Source organism: Nannospalax galili, unplaced genomic scaffold (assembly GCF_000622305.1).
Source record: "Nannospalax galili isolate Female #2095 unplaced genomic scaffold, S.galili_v1.0 scaffold1409, whole genome shotgun sequence".
Classification (NCBI taxonomy): Eukaryota; Metazoa; Chordata; class Mammalia; order Rodentia; family Spalacidae; genus Nannospalax; species Nannospalax galili.
The window spans coordinates 345,806-364,878 of record NW_008359780.1 but is presented as its reverse complement, the minus strand read 5'-3'; the positions used below and the strand labels follow the sequence as shown (position 1 = coordinate 364,878).

The 19,073-nt window shown below is 42.4% G+C and overlaps 1 protein-coding gene across 3 annotated transcripts in view; it reads left to right on the top strand.

The window, feature by feature from the left end:
* Shc3 (SHC adaptor protein 3) overlaps positions 1 to 19,073 on the top strand; it is a 219,120-nt gene that overhangs the window by 53,827 nt on the left and 146,220 nt on the right. Inside the window, exons 2-3 of one of the 3 annotated variants that reach the window (XM_029558969.1) lie at positions 10,686 to 10,727; positions 11,919 to 11,989. The exons of 1 other annotated variant lie outside the window; for it this stretch is intronic. In XM_029558969.1, the coding sequence (XP_029414829.1) occupies positions 10,686 to 10,727; positions 11,919 to 11,989 (113 nt within the window). The remainder of the gene's footprint in view (positions 1 to 10,685; positions 10,728 to 11,918; positions 11,990 to 19,073) is intronic. One more of the 3 variants, XM_029558970.1, reaches the window with a different exon arrangement.

Here is a 19,073-nt window from a genome sequence, read left to right as displayed (position 1 = left end):
TTTATTTATTATTTTTATTTTATGTGTATGAGTGTATTGCCTGCATGCATGTGAGTGTACCCATGTCGTGCAGTGCCACGGAGGTCAGAAGAGGGCTTCGGATTCCTCTGGAACTGGAGTTAAGGACGGTTTGTAGCCACCATGGGGACGCTGGGACTCGAACCCAGGTCCTCTGCAAGAGAAGTCAGTGCTCTTAACCACTGAGCCATCTCTCAAGCCCTATATATATGTGTATATATATATGTATGTATATATATATACATATATTTTGTTCTTTTTGAGACAGGGTCTCTCTCTAATCCCAGCTGTCCTGGAACTCACTATGTAGACCAGGCTGGCCTTGAACTCACAGAGATCCGCCTGCCTCTGCCTCCTGAGTGCTGGGATTAAAGGCATGTGCCACCATGCCCAGCTATTAATATATGTTTTAAAAATTGTCATGAACTATCCATCACATAAAATTGGCCATTTAAACCATTTTTTTTTTTTTGGTAGACAGTTCACCGGCATTAAGCAGTCTGGAGTGGTCAGTCACACAGTTGGTTTTTGCTCTTTCTTACCTAGTCTAAAACTCCCCCTCCAAGCCTTCAAATTTTTTCTTTATGTTTCGTCTGACATTACAGTAAGAAATAGGAGATTTTTGTTGTTCCTTTACCCTTATTCTTTCTAAAAAATATTTTTGAGTTTCTGAAAATTTTATACAATATATTTCGATTGAATTTAGATCCCTTCCCCATCTTTCCCTACCACTCCCCCTACCCAATTTTTCATTCTCTCTCTCTCTCCTCCTAAGTGCTGGGATTAAAGGCGTGTGCCACCACACCTTGCCATACAATATATTTTGATCATATTAGATCTCCTCCCCAAACTGCACCCCCTTATTACCCCACACGCAATTTCATATATATATATATATGCCTGTAGAGTCAAATTTGTGTCTCCAAATTAGATATGGTTCTATCCACTGGAGCCTAGTCAACCTACTAAGGGTCTTATCCTTACCCTTTTAACTGTGCTTATCATTTGGTGCAGTTTTCAATGAAGGCTTAGGTCTTCAAGTCTTAAGTTTCTCTTTATTAATTTCTTGAGTAGTCAGAAGTAGTCTGACTTATGTGCCCTGTGTTTGTTGGACATGGGACTGTCTGTCTCTATCTTCCATGTCTCTTACATTTTCTTTTCCAGTCCCATCTCATGATACATGTGTGCTGTTTGGGAAATATCCCATAGTCCATGTGCTTTGGGAATTGTGCACCACCTGTAGTGATGGTCCTGGTTTTTGCTGAATCATCATGATCCCATCCTCCCTTGGGAGTGTTTGGCCCAGAACAAGGGTGAGGCTGCTCAGCAGGCAAGATTCTTTCGGTGATGGTCTCCTTGGTCGTCTTGGTGCTCTCTGGCTCCTCTTGGTGACGGTCTCCTTGGTTTTCTCAGTGCTCTCTGGCTCCTCTTGGTGATGGTCTTCTTGGTTGTCTTGGTGTTCTCTGGCTCCTCTTGGTGACAGTCTCCTTGGTCTTCTTGGTGCTCTCTGGCTCCTCTTGGTGACGGTCTCCTTGGTTTTCTCGGTGCTCTCTGGCTCCTCTTGGTGATGGTCTTCTTGGTTGTCTTGGTGTTCTCTGGCTCCTCTTGGTGACAGTCTCCTTGGTCTTTTCAGTGCTCTCTGGCTCCTCTTGGTGATGGTTTTCTTGGTCATCTTGGTGTTCTCTGGCTCCTCTTGGTGATGGTCTCCTTTGTCTTCTCAGTGCTCTCTGGCTCCTCTTGGTGACGGTCTCCTTGGTCGTCTTGGTGCTCTCTGGCTCCTCTATCAATGCTCTGCTGCTCTTGTGGTGCCTGTTTCTTTCTTTCCCAATTCTATTCTAGTTGGTCTGTCTTTCAGGGAAACCTTATCCCTGCCATTCCACTCACATAGTCCTTGTTTTCTGTTTTAGTTGGGGATTCCCTGATTCTCTGTAAGTCTTCTACATTCCTAGGGATTTGGGGAGAGGCGTGGTGTGTGCCTGCAGATTCCCAGCACTATGAAGAACCTGATTTTGTTTTTTAAATGTGAAAAAATGCTTTTCAATCATGATATACATGTATTTTTTTGAGCTCATTAAACCTGCTTGCATTTTACGGAGGTGCCTGCTGCTAGGGAAATGATGCCTCGTGCCAGGCCTTTATGACATGCTTTGAGAGCACATCCTCACAGCCTGCAGAGCCTAGTACCACTCACATCTGCTCTGGAAGTCACCATTCCAGGCGGTTGCTGCATGGAGATTAAGAAGACTCATGAGATACATTTAAGAAAATCAAAGTCCTAAGTACTCATCAACTTTGGAAAATGCAGAAAGCAGTATTCTTAGAATTTTTCAAGATGAATTCTTTTAATATTTAGAAATCCCAACAAAAATACCATGAAAGTATTTTTTAATCTTTGTGTATATATGTGTAATGTGTGTGTGTGTGTGTGTGTGTGTGTGTGTGTGTGTTCATTCATGTGTGTGCTCGATTCCAGCCAAGCATCTGTCCTTGGAGACCTTTTCTGTGCATATACATGCATTCGACTTTTAACTTAGTGTGCTATTTTTCAGGTTTATAGAATTTCAAGTTATCCATCATCTTCCTTTAAATAAGATGCTTTGTGGTTGGAACTTCATTTTGAGAATTCATTATGAAGGTCTTAAAGGTCAAACAGAAGGGCTCAAGAGACCATACTGATACTTCTGGGTGCTTGCTGTAGTTCGGGTAGGATTTAAGTGTGCTCCTCGGAAGTTAACATTAGGGGCTTCATTCTCGGTGTGGCAAAGGTGGGAGGTGAGACTCCTTCCTCTTTCTCCTTTGTTCCTCTCTCCCCCTTTCTTTGTTTCTCTGTCTGTCACTCTAAAGTTACTGTCTTCAGGCATTTTATTTTCACAATGAAAGGTGGATTAATACCACCTGAAGTGGTTCAAGTGCTTGCCATGCAAGAGGACTTGAGTTTGGATCCCTAAAACCTACATAAATGCTGGTGGTGGGCTTGGCAGCTTACTTGTAATTCCAGTCTCAGCAAGTGGAGCCAGGAAATCCCCCAGCAGGCTGGCTCAAAACTAGTCTTCTAGGCAAGCTCTGGGTTTGATTGAGAGATGTTGCCTCAAAAGAATAAAGTGGAGAATTATTAAGGAAGATTCCTGACGTAAACCTCAGGCCTCTAGAGCACTTGTGTGCGCATTTGTACTAATACACATGTGCCCATACACACCTTAACATGCATACACACACATGTACACCACACACACATACACATGAAAAGAAAAAGGGGGAAAAGAGAGAGCCCTAATGGGAGCTCTTTAAAAAGAGAGAGCCCTAGAGTCGGGTGTGGTGGCGCACACCTTTAATCCCAGCACTCGGGAGGCAGAGGCAGGCCGATCTCTGTGAGTTCAAGGCCAGCCTGGTCTACATAGTGAGTTCCAGGACAGCTGGGGCTACAGGGAGACCCTGTCTTGTCTCGAAAAGACAGAGAGAGAGAGAGAGAGAGAGAGAGAGAGAGAGAGCTAATGGGAGCTCTTTAAACAACTTGGAGGGGTTGCCTTTAAAAAAGACTGTGGGATTCTAATCTTCATGGCTTCCTGTTTTGGAATGGGAGCTCTTTCTCCTTTTTTCTTCTACCATTTTCATTTGCCATGAGGTAACACAGCAAGGCAGGGCCCTCACTAAAACCTACACCATGTAGTTTGGGTCTCCAAACTATATCTGTCTGTTTTTCTTTCTCTCCTTCATTCTTCCCTCTCCACACTTTTTCTCCATCTCTCTCTCTCTCTCTCTCTCTCTCTCTCTCTCTCTCTCTCTCAAGTTAGCCTCCTCAGGTGTTTCATTATCACAATGAAAGATGGACTAATACTATGGAAGACAGTGCAGGATGTTGCTGGGGCTGGTCATGTCCCCATGGCCTGAGTGTGCAGAGGTTCCTCACTTTCCCCAAGGAGGGAGAAACATAACTATAATTCGAGTAACATGTTGTAATTTAGAGTGTATTGACACACTAACCTAACAGTGTTTTAGGTCCCTGAAAGCTTCAAGCAACAGGCCAGAGTGGAATGAGTCTTGACCTTGAGCTGTCAGTTTGGGGCATCAAAAGGACCTTCCAGCTCTCCTGCAATTGATGAACACAAACAGCCCTTTCTCCTGACCGACCATGGTCTCTTCACCCCTAACCCCCCAGCTTCCTAGGCCAGGTGAGAGCCCTCAGAGTCTGCAGACAGCATCACAGCATGAGTCATATTCCCAGTGCTGGCTTGGCCTTCTGCCTTTTCCTTGCATTTACCTCCTGCTCAGACCCAGAGCTGCAGAGAAATGTCTGCAGCAAGACTCTTTCATATGACCACTTGCCTCCTACTCTTGGCTGCTAACCCACTTTCTTTTGAGCAGCACTTCTTGTTTACTGTCCTTTGCTCCTGATGAATAGTTTTTCATTTTGTGTCTGCAGGTCACAGCTCTCCTGATGGCTCTCATTTTCTTTGCACACTCTCATTGCTTTGAGTTCTTTAGCAAGCTGGCTCTGTGTATTTGACAGTGCATCTCCTGCCTGTCCCAGGAACTGTCTCCTCCCCTATGTATTCCAGCTTTGAATATTTCCCATTCTGGTAGCCAATTTCATTCTGCATACTTGAGTAGTTATTTTTAATAAGGGTGCTGTTTCCCCACATTCCATCTATTTCCCAGAGAAAGCTGTCAGAAACTTACAGGGACTATTTTTTAAGATTATGAACTTGAATTTTTATGAAGTCCAGCAACTGCCATTGAGCCATCAATCTCCTAAGATTTACGGACTTTCTGATGCCTTGAGTGGTAACTGTGTTCATGGTGTATTAAAGGAAAGGGGGGAAGACGAGAAGCCGTCATGGTTAAGGACCTTCAAGGCCACCTTGAGCTTGAAGGAAGAAAACACTGAAATTTGAGTCAAATGAAATGCGGGGGGCTGTGCGATGGTCTCACACTGACAGCCAGAAGTGGTTATCATCATCCTGGTACTCATTCTAAAAACATTTTAAATTATGTGCACACGTGTGTTGGGGGTGTGTGTGCAGATGGGTGCAGGTTCTTGGGGAGGCTAGAAGAGGACATTAGACCCCCTGGAGCTGGAGTTACAGGTGGTTGTGAGCTGCCCAATGTGGGTGCTGGGAACTGAACTCAAGTCTTTGTTAGAATATTACTTGCTCTTAACTGCTGAATCGTCTCTCCAACTCCCCCCCAACACCCTTCTCATTTCACTAAACTGAGGCTCAAGGAGGATTTTTGTAAGGCCAAAATCATCCCAAGGGTCTTGTGCATGCAGTCACCATTGCTGTAAGTTCATATGAGCAAGTTCCCAGAAACCTGGAAGACTCTGTTTCCTTATAATCATGCACCAACACTGGTCCTTAGAATCTTTCCCCCACCCTTCTGCAATCGTTCCTGAGCTCTGAGTGTGTGAGGTTTAATACAGGAGTCCTATCCAGGGCTATACACTCTGCAGTCTCTTATTCTCTATATTTTGGCCATTTGTGGCCTTCTGTGTTCATTGTGCTCATGTTGCATGAAATCCTGTGGGTGGGCTATGGAGAGTGCACATAGGGGAGGGGTCTAAATATAATTAAGATACATTGTATGAAATACCCAAAATTCAATGCGATTGTACATTGAAAAATAAAGTAAAATAATAAAATACAAAAATAAATAATCCCAAGGAACAAAGGTTGAAATGATCACATGGAAGATTTGAACTTCTATAGCCTTAACATAATATGGGCCAGCAGAGCAAATGGGGAACTGCAGATTGGTCTCCACATAGACAGGTGTCAGATGTGAGCAGATGTGGGGATCCTCTGGAGGGCTTGCAGGAGGCTTGGAATTTTCAGTTCTAAAAGATTCCCATGGGGGCAGTGGAGATGGCTCTTGGTAAAGTGCTTGCCTTGCAAGGGACCTGACTCTGATCCCCAGGACCCACATAAAAAATCCAGGGGTGGTGGCATGCACTTGTAATCCAGTGATGGCAAAGTGGAGACAGGAGGACTCTGGAACTTGCTGACTGGTTAGCCTAACCTGTTTGTGAACTGCAGGCCAGTGACCCCTTATCTCAAAGAAACCAAGGTGGATGGTATTCTGAGGAATGGTACTGAAGATTCTCCTCTGCTTTCACATGCACACCGCCCCCCCAAAGTTCCCCATGTGCTTCTGAGGTTGTTGGCATTGAGAGCAACAGTCCCCAGTTTAGAGCTGACAGGAAGGATGCTGTGCGGTTCCCCTCTGAGAGTTCTCAGCTGCTTCTCTTGAATCCTGACTTGGCACATGTGTTGTGGTTTGAATGTGAAATGTTTCCCATAGGTGCAGGTGTTTGAACCCTTGGTCCTCAGCTGGTGGAGCTGGGTGGGAGGGTTGTGGAATTTTTGGGTGTTGGGAGTCTCACTAGAAAAAGAAGATCACTGGGAGTCAGAATAAATCCTTTCTCCCTTAAGTTACATTCCTCAGGGTATTTTAGGACAGAAACAAGAAACCAAGAGAATACATGTGATGCTTAATATTGATCGTCATCTTGACAGGATCGAGAATCAGACAAATTCCTGGCATGCCTGTGGGGGATTATCTTGATTAGGTTAACTGAAGTAGCACTAGATGTGGCAGAAGCATTCTGTGACCTGCGGTCCTAAACTGTATAAAGAGGAGACCAGGTAAGCTGAGCACCAGCGTTCGTCTCTCTCTGCTTCCTAACTTCGTAGTGTAGTTCGCTGCCTTGTGCTTCCTGCTGCTGTATTTCCTCCACCATCGTGGACAGCACCCTGGAACTATGAGCTGAAATAAGCTCTTCCTCACTTAAGTTGCTTTTGTTAGGACGTTTTATTGTGGCAACGAGACAGTAACTGATACAGCATATTTGCTTCGTTGTTCCACACGACTGCCTTCATAGGCAGGGCTAGATAACGCTTAGAGGCCTGACTGGTAAATCCTAAGTTCTTGGAAGGCAAGATGGGGCCGACTCCATTTCTCTTTATCAGAGCAGCCTTGCAGATGTAGAAGTGTGTTTATAAATTAAGGACATGAGCAATGCAGAGGTTTTCACACGTAATTATCAAGCAAACGCCAGCATCAGTAGCTAGAATGCCATGGTTGCTTCAATTTCTTCTTTTTTTTCTTTTTGGTCTTTTTGAGACAGGGTCTCCCAGGGTCTCCAGATGGCCTGGAACTCACTATGTAGACCAGGCTGACCTTGATCTCACAAAAGTCTGTCTGCCTCTGTCTCCCAAGTGCTAGGATTCAAGGCATGCACCATCATGCCCAGCTCTGCTTTAATATTTTAAAGTTGTTCTTGGGTATAGGGATTGAGACACAGTCCCTCTTAGTAGCTAAGACTGTCCTGGAACTCACTGTCATTATATACTACAGGCTCAGCCTCCCAAGTGCTGGGATTACATATACACCTGCACATCCAGCTTTCGATGTAGATTTAGGGATCCGATTCAGGTCCTAGTGCTTTCACAGCAAACACTTTACTAAATGAATTATCTCTCTATCCCTAAGCATATTTTTCTACTGCTACCTAGAAATGAGTTTTCTTGATTGATCTCCACGAAGCACAGCAGTCCTCTGAACACATCCATTCCTTTCTATCCACTCACTAACGTCCGTGTTGATGATTGAAACCCCATACTTAAAGCTGTGCATAATTATCAAGGCATTCACTATAGCCGTGACTTCTGTTGATTCTTTTCTCCTCATTTTCTTGTAACCCACGTCCTCCTCTTTGTTGTATTCATGAAGTTTCTGGAATATTCCTTTCAGCGACATCTGTGGGTGGTTAACTTTCTGAGTCTTCACTTTCTCCTCCCACTTGCATGCTAGTTTGGGCGGAAGCAGATTCCTGGCTCGATTCTTCTCATCCGCAGACTTTTGATGCCTCTCTTTACCTTCTTGTGTTTGCTGTTAAAAGACCTTCAATGCTACCCTGGGTTTTGTTCCTTTGTAAGAACTTAGCTTTTCCCTCCTACTCCTATAATGTCTTTTCAGAAGAAGATAATAATTTGATGCACGGAAATTGTACATGTTTATGGGGATGCTGTAGGCTGTTTCTATGCATGCGATGTTCAAATCAAGATAAGTGTATCTGGGCCTGAAAGATAGCTCAATGGGTTAAGACTTGTTGAGTCTGACCACCTGAGTTCAATCCCTGGGACCCACATGGTTGAAGGAGAGACTCCCGCAAGTTGTCCTCTGACTTCTAACCCCCAGTGAGGTACACAAGCACAACCCTCTCTTCCCCACAAAATAAATAAGTGTAGAAAATGAAAAGTGTACCCATCCTCAAACCATTATTCTTTCTCAATAGTAGAAACATACAAAATTCTTCTAATATTCTCCTCCTCTTCCTCCTCCTCCTCTTCCTCCTCCTTCTAATCCTTCTCCTCCTAATCCTCCTCTTCCTAATCTTCCTCCTCCTCCTAATCCTTCTCCTCCTCCTAATCCTCCTCCTCCTAATCTTCCTCCTCCTGTTGCTGTTGTTGCTGTTTATGTCTCATTCATGTATCCCAGGTCTTAAACTCGCCATGTAGCCAAGGATGATATTGAGCTTCTGGTCTTCTGCCTCCACCTCTTGAATGCTGGGGTTATAGGAGCACACTGTCACACCTGGTATATGTAGTTCTGGAGATGGAGCCTAGGGCTTTTTGCATGCTGGACATACAGTCTACCAACTGGACTTCAAGGTCTCATGTAGCCCATGCTGGCCTCAAATTTACTACGTAGTTGAGGATGGCTTTGAACACCTCATCCTCCTGCCTATAACTCCCAAATCTTGGGATTACAGATGTGCCTCACCATGTTGACAACTTCTTAAAACACACAGTACATATCATTATCTAAATTCACTCTTCCAAATATACTTTCGTAGCCATTGACTAACCTTTCCTCACCCCTCCCTCCCTTCTATGCTCCTAAGCCTTGGTAACTACTGTTCTCTTTATACTTAAAAAACTTCAACATTTTAGACTCCACATCTGAGTGGGGTCATGTGGTGTTGTCTCTCTGTGTCTGGCTTATTTATCTAACATGATATCTCTAGGACTGCCCATGTTGTTGCAGATCACAGGATATCATACTTTTTGTGGATGAACAGCATTCCATTATTCACACATACCACAGTTTCTCTAGTCATTCATCAGCAGAGGGTTTCTTACATTGATATTCCATTCCTTGGCTATAGGAAATAGTGGTGTAATGAGCATAGGGATGTAGATGTCTCTTTGACATACTGATTTAGTTGCCTTTGCATATATGTATCCAGGAATAAGATTGCTAGCTCATATAGTCTGTTTGTTTTTTATTTTCTGGGGAATATCCATGCAATTTTCAATAACATCTGTATTCATTTAGATTCCCACCAATCCCATGCAAGTGTTTCTTTTTTTCTCTGTATCTTTACCAGTCTTTTATAATAGCCATTCAAACTGGGGTGAAGTGATATCTAATTGGGGTTTGGATTTCCATTTTTTCTGATGATTAATGATGAAAACATTTTTTAAAAGATTTTGTTTTATTTATTGTATTTAAAATGTTTTTGATTTATTTTTATTTTATGGGTAAGAATGTTATGCCTGCATGTGTGTAAGTGCACCTGTGTCATCCAGTGCCTGTGGAGCACAGAAGAGGGCATCAGATCCCCTGGAACTGGAGTTACAGACAGTTATTAGCTGCCATATGGGTGCTGGGATTTGAAATTCAGTCTCCTGCAAGAACAGCCAGTGCTCTTAACCACTGAACCATCTTTCGAGCCCCAAAAGATTTTATTTTTAACTGTGTATGTATGTGTGTGTGTGTGTGTGTGTGTGTGTGTGTGTGTGTGTCTGTGTGGGAGTGTGTGCATATGAATGCAGGTGTCTGTAAGGTCAGAAGAGGGCATAAGAGCCTTTGGAGCTGGAGTTACAGGTGGCTGTGAGCTGCCTGACATGAGTGCTGGGAACCAAACAGTCCTCTGCAAGAGCAGCAAGTGCTCTTCGCCATTGGGCCAGCTCTCTGGCTCCAACATTTGCTTTTGAGACAGGGTCTCTCCATAGCCATAGTTTGCCTGGAACTTGCTATGTAGATCAGGCTGGCCTCTATCTCATAGAGGTCTGTTTGTCTCTACTTCCCAAGTGCCAGCGTGTGCCCGCACACTTAACCCACACCTAGCTTAACTTTTTAAAATAGTCTTTCTAAATGGGGTAAATTGATACCTTATTGGGGTTTTGATTTGCATTTCTGTGATGATTAGTGATGTTGAACATTTTTATATACCAATTGGCTATTTGTATATCTTCTTTTGAGAATGTGTATTTAGATCTATTGCCTATTTAAAAATCAGATCATTTAATTTGTGTATTGTTTATTGAATTGTTTGAGTTCCCATAGGCTCTGGATATTGATTCTTATCAAATGTACGATCTGAAAATACTTTCTCCCATTCTTAGCGTCTCTCTTCCCTCTGCCGATTGTTCCTTCTTCTGTGCAAAGTTCTTTTATTTCTAAGTGATCCCATTCATGAGTTTTTGCATTTGTTATTTGTACTTTTGGTGTCATATCCAAAACCTCACTGCCTGGAACAATGCCACAACACATACTGAGTTTTCTTCTGCTAGTTTCATAGTTTCCGGTGTTATGTTTAAATCTTTAATCATTTTGAGTTGATTTTTGCATATGATTGAAGATGGTGCTCTTTCACTTGGCAGCATGTGGATATCCAGTTTCCCCAGCACCATTTACTGAGGAAGGTACTCTTTCTTTATGTGTTTTTCTTCTTTTAAACATTATTTTATTTTATGTGTATGAGTGTTTTGCCTGAAATTAAGTTATTAATTTCATATGCCCATAAGTGAATGCTTCTTAAATATGAACACTCTTGTTTGTCTCTAGCACAAAACAGTCTTTCTTTCTTTCCTTCCTTCCTTCCTTCCTTCCTTCCTTCCTTCCCCTCCTTCCCTTTCCTTCTTCCTCCCTCTCTCTCTCTCTCTCTCTCTCTCTCTCTCTCTCTCTCTCTCTCTCTCCGAGGCAGGATCTTACTATGTAGCCCTGGCTGGCTGTAACTCGCTATGTAGGCCAGGCTGGGCTTGAACTTACAGAGATCTGCCTAAATTTTTCTTTAAGAATTTATGAACCTCTGGGAGCCTCATGAAGACCCAGGAATATGATGCTGAGGTTGAGATGGTGATCCCATGGCAAATATGTGTCTTAATAACATAAGCATTTAAAAGATTCTCATTTCACAATATATATAAGGTATAATGCAATAAAAGCTTTAAAAATACAGATCTAAGTAAAAGGGTGGGACTAAAAGGTTTTAGAAAAGTCAAGTGTACTGCTAACCAAGGCACTTGATGTTTTATAATAGATGAGACTTTATGGTTTTTGGGGTTGTCTTTTTGAGACAGGTCTCCCTGTAGCCCCAACTGTCCTGGAACTCACTATGTAGACCAGGCTGGCCTTGAACTCACAGAGATCCGCCTGCCTCTGCCTCCCGAGTGCTGGGATTAAAGGCATGTGCCACCATGCCCCGCGAGGCTTTATGGTTTTAATAGAGACAGAACCACGTCTCTCCTTAGAAGTTAAATCTGTTTTTTCCTTTTTGCATTTTAAGGTTTATTTATTTTGTACACGTGTGTATGCGCGTGGGAACCTGTATGTCACAGCATGCATATAGAGATTAGAGAACAACTTGAGGGAGCTGTTTTTCTCCTTCCACCATGTGTGTTTTAGGAATGGAACCCGGGCATTGTGCTTGGTGACCGGCAGTGTTACCCACTAAGCCATCTCACTGGCCCCATTTCCCATCAGATTGAAAGTTACGACGTGATGTAAGAAATGTGCATTGCTTCCCCCAAATGCCTCAAATGCCCGTGATGTCATTAGGATGTTTCTCTTTCTCACAGTTCCTGGGGCTCATGGTCTGTTTCTTCCCTTTACAGTACTTGGGGTGCATCGAAGTTCTGCGCTCGATGAGGTCTCTTGACTTCAGTACAAGAACACAGATTACCAGGTAATCCCTCTTGAAAGTAGATTTCTATGATTTTATCTCTGAAAGGAAAGATCTCAAAGGTTCATGTCCTAGAAATTTCTAGGTGAAAGCCTGTCCTTTTAGATACAAGCTGGTGATGCTGTCAGGACTCATGGTTTGTTAACATATGGGTATGCCTGTCCATGTGTGGAAAGACATGTCTCTCATCAAAGGTATCATGAAAGACCACTGACCCTTCCAGGCTCTTTTCATAACTAAGCTTCAGATATAATTATAATTAAGGAGTAACTTGTGTGTTCATGTTCATTTCCCTAATGTAGGAACTAATGCAAGATTGATGTCAAAATTACTAAACCATGTTTTTTTAAAAAAATGAAAACCAAGGTATCCAGAGAGACTTTCCAACAGTCCAAACAGAGAATAAATTGCATAGGATTACAGGTACAAATAGTCATGGGAGATGGTCATTTAGGAAGAAGAATGGTTTTTTTAAGGTGCTGGTCATTTTAGACATTTTATTTTTTAAAGTATGTATATGGATGTATTGCCTGCATGTGTGTAAGTGCACCTGTGTCATGCAATGCCTGTGGAGGTCAAAAAGGGCATTGGATCCCCTGGAATTGGAGTTACAGACAGACCTGGGTCTTCTGCAAGAGCAGTCAGCGCTCTTAGCTGAACCAGCTCTACAGCACCAACATTTTATTTTTAATTGATATTTTAGGTAGTCTACAAAATATTGGCTTCATTATGACTTTTTAAATTAATTTTAGTGTAAGAATATTGTGCTTCGTTACATTTTCACACACGCATGTTAATGTACCGTGTTCACACTCACCTTGTTGTCCTTATCCTCCTTCCCCTTCCTACTTGTTTCCTTCCTTTTCCCGAATGGTTCTCCTTCAGCTTTGACGTCACATATATTTACATTTCAGTTCAAATGAGAGGAATGTGTGTTGCGTGTTTCTCCCCCAACTGTCCTTTCTTTGCAACACTTTCCCTCCCGCTTCTATTTTTGTCATATATATATTTTTTCATATATATTCAATATTTCTTTGAGTGTAGCTTATTTCACTCAAGACAGTGATCACCAGTTCCATCCATTTTTCCTGTAAATAATTCAATTTTAAATATTTTGTACGTGTTAGTTTTCCACCATCAGCTGGCTTCTAAACGTTTCCAGGGCTAGGATTTAAACTTTTTAACGAAATTTTGGAGCCTGGTAGAGTTCCTAGTAGAGTTCAAGGTCTCAGAAAAATGCCGATTTCCAGTCATGTGTCAGAGAAGGACAGAGTCCGTGACGCAGCGGCGCTTCTGTGCCTGAGGAGTTTCTGTTGCATCGACAGTTGTGGAACTCCTTAACAACAAACCTCGGAAAACGACACTCAATGACTATTCAGATCATTGTATCGCACATCTTTGAGTCAGTGAATCAAGTTGAAGGGTTTATTATTTGTTGTCATTAGCTGCTGTGACCACACCTGTGTCCTGATATAAATACTGCAGTGATGCTTCTTCTCTTCACCAAAGACACTCTTAGTCAAGTGCTGATGTTTCTTTTCTGTCTCAAGCAACTTAAGACACATGGTGGGAACTCATCAACACCAGTGAGACACATGGTAGGAACTCATAGCAGTGAGACACATGATGGGAACTCATCAACACCAGTGAGACACATGATTAGAACTCATCAATAGCAGTGAGGCGTATGATGGGAACTCATCAACACTAGTGAGACACATGGTGGGAACTCACAGCAGTGAGACACATGATGGAAACTCATCAATACCAGTGAGACAAACTCATCAACACCAGTGAGACACATGGTAGGAACTCACCAACAATAGTGAGACACATGTTGGGGACTCATCAACACTGGTGAGACATATGGTGGGAACTCACCAACACCAATGAGACGTGGTGGAAACTCATCCAAAGCAGTGAGGCACATGATGGGAATGCACCAACACCAGGGAGACACATGGTAGGAACTCACCCACACCAGTGAGACATAAGATGAGAATGCACCAACATCAATTATCTAAGCTAAAGAAGTAATCCACCCCACATATTTGTAGAAAAACAGTTCAGAAAAAGGCTAAGGAATTATATTTTACAGGCCTGAGCTTCTAAGAGCAAAACCTAAGTGTATCCTAGAGAAGCCATCCATGCACCATGCTCATGACTGAGAGGAACATCAGGGTGAGAGAGCCAAAGTGAACTTCTTACAGGACAGGGTTTTTATGAGGGCTTGTGAGGTTTTTATGGGACTGAAGAATTCTCCAGAAGGAGAGGCATGGCCTTATTGGTTAGGTCAGGTGGTGTTAATGGGCAACCCAGGAGGGGAAGGGATGATATTAGCAGCTAATTTCAGAAGAACTGATGCTTAGTCAGAAGAAGGAGAAACCCATTCAGGCTGGAATAGAATGGGCTGCCCTCCAGATAACAGGGAAGATGATCATGCTATGTTCTCTCAGGACCAGGCACACACAGTCTAGCCAAACAGGCAGAGCCATCCCCACTGCCTGGGAATGTGGGGTGTGTGTGTGTCTGTGTGTGTCTCTCTGTGTGTGTGTCTGTGTATCTGTGTGTGTCTGTGTGTGTGTGTCTGTGTGTGTGTGTGTCTGTCTGTCTGTCTGTGTGTGTGTGTCTGTGTGTGTCTGTCTCTGTGTGTCTGTCTCTGTGTGTGTATATGTGTGTCTGTGTGTGTGTCTGTGTGTGTGTCTGTGTGTGTGTGTCTGTCTGTGTGTGTGTGTGTGTGTCTGTGTATTTTTACATTCTCCTGTGCAGTGGTTGTTCTTAAATGAATAAAGTCTAGTGCTGTCTTTCTTCTGGATTCCCTTTTTGGATTTCTGGGTACTTTAATTCTCTGGATGTATTTACCGAGATCTGTCACTGGCCATGTTGCTGGGTAGGGCAGGCTCTCTGCTTTGTCTGGCCTCCTAGTGTTGAGGAGACATGAGACATACGACTGAAGGTTATTTAGGGACACAGATAGAGTATGGTAAGGGGGACATGGGAGGAAAGAGTGAATAATTATAGTTTGTCCTTTGGTGAGGATTTGCTTCTTGGGAATTTGTGGGATGAAACCCAAATGGACAGAAGCAATGAAATATTGTAGAAGAAAGCAGGTGAACAGGTACTTGGTGGGTGTGGAGGTTTGATGCCTTTCTCCAGCCCTATTCCATTGTATAACAGTGGTGCAGTGCAGCAGAGAATGTGAACTGTCAATCACGGACTCAGAAAACATGGCATTGCATTCTGGATACACCAGCATTGTCTTGGGTTTGAGTAGAATTTTTACAGTCGTGTTTGCTTGTCTCTGTGATGCTCTCTGTCTCTGCATCATTATGTTTCCTAATGCCTCAGAACACACAGAGGCAACAATTTAGTACATCAACATCAAGAAGCTATTTGCATTTAGAAGAATGCTTTAAACACGCCCTGTAGGTATGGCACAGTGTGGAGCTTTTAAGGCCTCACTTGTTACTATGTGTTAAGTGTGCCTCTCTAATTAAATACTACTTCCATAGTTTATGTAGTAAAGATATCCTTGGAAGGCTATAGGGAAACAGTGTGGTCAGGTTATGCAAGCACTAGGTAAACTTGTTCCCAAAGGCACCCCAGCCATGATGTTTACTTAATTAAATCTTTTACTGTAAACAAATAATCTCTACATATCTATTTTATTACACTTTGAATATAACTTACAATTTTTAAAAAAAAATTTACTGAGAATTTCATACAGGGATATAAGCATATAAGGTGTTTTGATCAAATCCATGCCCACTTCGCCCCCTTGAATGCCTCCTATACCTCCACATCCCTTTTATTGATAACTTCATGTACTCTTTCTTCTTTTTTTACGGGGCTTTTTGCTACTCTAACATTCCCCCCTCTGAAGAGGTACCCCTAAAATCTTTTAAGGATTAGATACAAGCTCCTAAATACTTCGGACATTTTTGGCCTTTGGAAGAGTGTATGTTGCTAAGAGGCCCAAGGACATTTTGACTTTTAGCCAAGAAACTGGCTACTTTTCTTTGGGGTCTTTTTACCCTAACTGCCTAGCCAATTCCTACCTCCTATTCTTATTGCACCATCCTCTGAAGAGGTTACCCAAATTACAAATAGAGAATCAGGATGTAGACCACTGTGGCTTCTTCCATGCTGAACAGGGACACAGAGTGAGGCAACTGGGGTACCCCATTCAGTGGGTCGCTCTAAAAGACTCCCAACTTGTATAACTTACCTGTAGGGGGAAAAGAAAGTCCTTGACTGGTGAATAGGAGATGTGAATGAGAAGTAAAGGCAAGAGTAATTAGCATTACAAGTTCTAGACAGGGAACTAGAAAAGTCAGAACAGGGCAATTTTCAAATGTTCATATGAGGGTCCGTTGGAATTTCTGACAAGAGCTTCCAAAAGCATCCCCCTATTGCTTTCCTCCTCATTTTTTTTTTTTTGTCTGCCAAGGCTGGACTCAAGAGTGATGGGTTCAGGATTTGCTTTCAGGCATTTCAATAGCTTTTGGAGTGGTTATAATCAGTGTCAGTTCCCTCTCAAAGGCTTCTAGGTAGGGGGAGAAAACAAATTCGGTCATCATTTTAGAACAATAGCGGGATGCCTCCCTCAGCAACAGGCAGGCACTACAGTATTGCAGACCAAGATTTGAGGTCTTACATCTTAGCAGCACTTTCTGATTAGGAACAAAATCATCAATGAGAAATAATTGTCTAAATAACTTCTTATATGGACTTAAGCCTAATGTCTGAGAAGTATAATCCCTTGTACTTTTAAAGGAATGCACTGATGACTTTACTCTTTGGTTATGCTTTCCTTTTGGGTGTTTAAGACCAAACAGTTGGCCCAAATAAATCAACTTACATTTAAATTTAAGGTCATTTGAGGATCTGCTCCTCAGGGGACACATGGGCTTGGGAGGGGCCCCTGGCTCCTTTCTTTTACCAGTTCCATCTATGTGAAGATAAGTCAAGGGTCCTGCTCGATTGGCTGGCTTCACTTGGAAGTGTGGAGGAGATGTTCCCTCTGAGTTGACCATCCTCTTTGTAGACTGGACACTGGTTCAAGTCCATTTGGTGGGGTTTCTGTGGCCTCCCTGAACAAGAGGACAGGTGACTCACCACAGTTACAGGAGACTTTGAGAGATGCTTCATAGTCCCCTGGAACTTAGTCAGACCTTGAAGGGCAAGGAGCAAAAACTCTCCTTTATGTCACTCTGACCAGATTAGTATAGGCCTCAAAGTATGTCTGTTAAGCATCCAATAAGGTTAGTTCCACCCGTATGGCACTTTAATTACTATGTGCTATGTAGATAAAGCTTGAGTAAAAACCCAAATGTTCGCAGGCATAGTGACACATGCCTTTAATCCCAGCACTTGGGAGACAGAGGCAGGTGGATCTTTGTGACTTCAAGGCCAGCCTGGTCTACATAGTGAGTTCCAGGCCAGCTGGGGCTACAGGGAGACCCTGTTTCAAAAAGACCAAAACAAACAAACAAAAAACACCTAAAGAAACAAAACAAATGCTGTCAGATAAACCTTGACCAGACATATATTTTGTTCCTTAAACTAGGTGACTAAACTATGACCTTAGAAATTTTAAGATTATGTGTATATTATTTTTGTCTCATCCTTTATATATCATAACAAACCTATACAGACCTTCATCACTTGCTTAGGCTTTCTCATCTTTTCTGTTTTGGAAAGTATCTCCATTCCCATATCTTTTTAATGTCTTTTGCATTCTAGTTTTCTTTTTCTAATAATTATAGACATAATAACATTAACAAACAAATTTTCCATCTGTTGTGAGAATTATATTCCTGGGACTACTAAACAATGCTTATTCCCTTTTAAGTTTCTAGTGTCAAACCAATTTTGATTTAAGTTTTCCTGGGGAACCAATGAATTTTCTGAGTTTACTTACCAAGATAACTGAGGGGTTGCTGAAGTGTATGAATGGCCTGAAGGTATGCACAGTGGAAAGCCTTTTCCAAGCATAGGTCAAGCCTTCTCTTCCTAGCCTTCCCCAGATTGTATACATTAGCCCTCCCCAAATCCAGGAGACCATGTGTGATTAGGGCCAAATTACATACAGTTGGCTGAGAAGAGTGGCTGGATACTCTGGTGAGGGTCCAGTGACCCTGCTTGTCCCTCCTTTAACGAAGGAGCACAACTGACAACAAACCTAGTTGTGATGATGTTTAGCGATCAGGCACAGCTGAAGTCGTGATGATGGCAGTTATTTCATTCAGAAGAGACTCCTGCACAGTATCATCTTATTAGAAGGACATGGAATTTAAAAGGGTTTGGAACTAGGATGCACAAATGAGAGAGAACATACGACTTTTATTTTTTGAATCTGTGTTACTTCACTTAGTATAGATCCATCTATTTACCTACAAATTTCATTATTTCATCTTTCTTTACTGCTGAATAGAACTCCATTGTGTAAATATACCACATTTTTGTTAACCACTCATCAGCTGAGGGCCACTTAGGTTTCTTCCATCTTTCAGCTATTGTGAAAAGAGCAGCAACAAGCATGGATGTACAAGTGTCTCTATAATAGGATGAGTCCCTTAGGTATATGCCAAGGAGTGGTATAACCAGGTTATATGGTAGGTTCATTTTTAGTTTTTCAAGAGTTCTCCACACTGCTTTCCATAGGGGTTGCACGAGTTTGCAGTCCCACCAACAGTGAATGAGCGTTCCCCTTTCTCAGCATCCTCACCAGCATTTGATATCATTTGTTCTCTTGAACAACTAGCCAGTCTGGTTGGGGTAATGTGATACCTAAGCCTGGTTTTAATTTGCATTTCCCTAATTACTAATGATGTTGAACACTTTTTGAGATGTTTCTTAGCCATCTTTATTTCTTCCTTTGAGAACGCTCTGTTTAGATTTTTAGCCCTTTTAATTAGGTCATTTGGTTCGCACTTCTTTGTTTTTTGAGTCTTTACATATTCTGGATGATAAACCTCTGTCAGATGTGTCACTGGTGAAGATTTTTTCCCATTCTGTGGGTTTTCTCTTCACTTTTTTGATTATTTCTTTTGCTGAACAGAAGCTTTTTAATTTAATGCGGTCC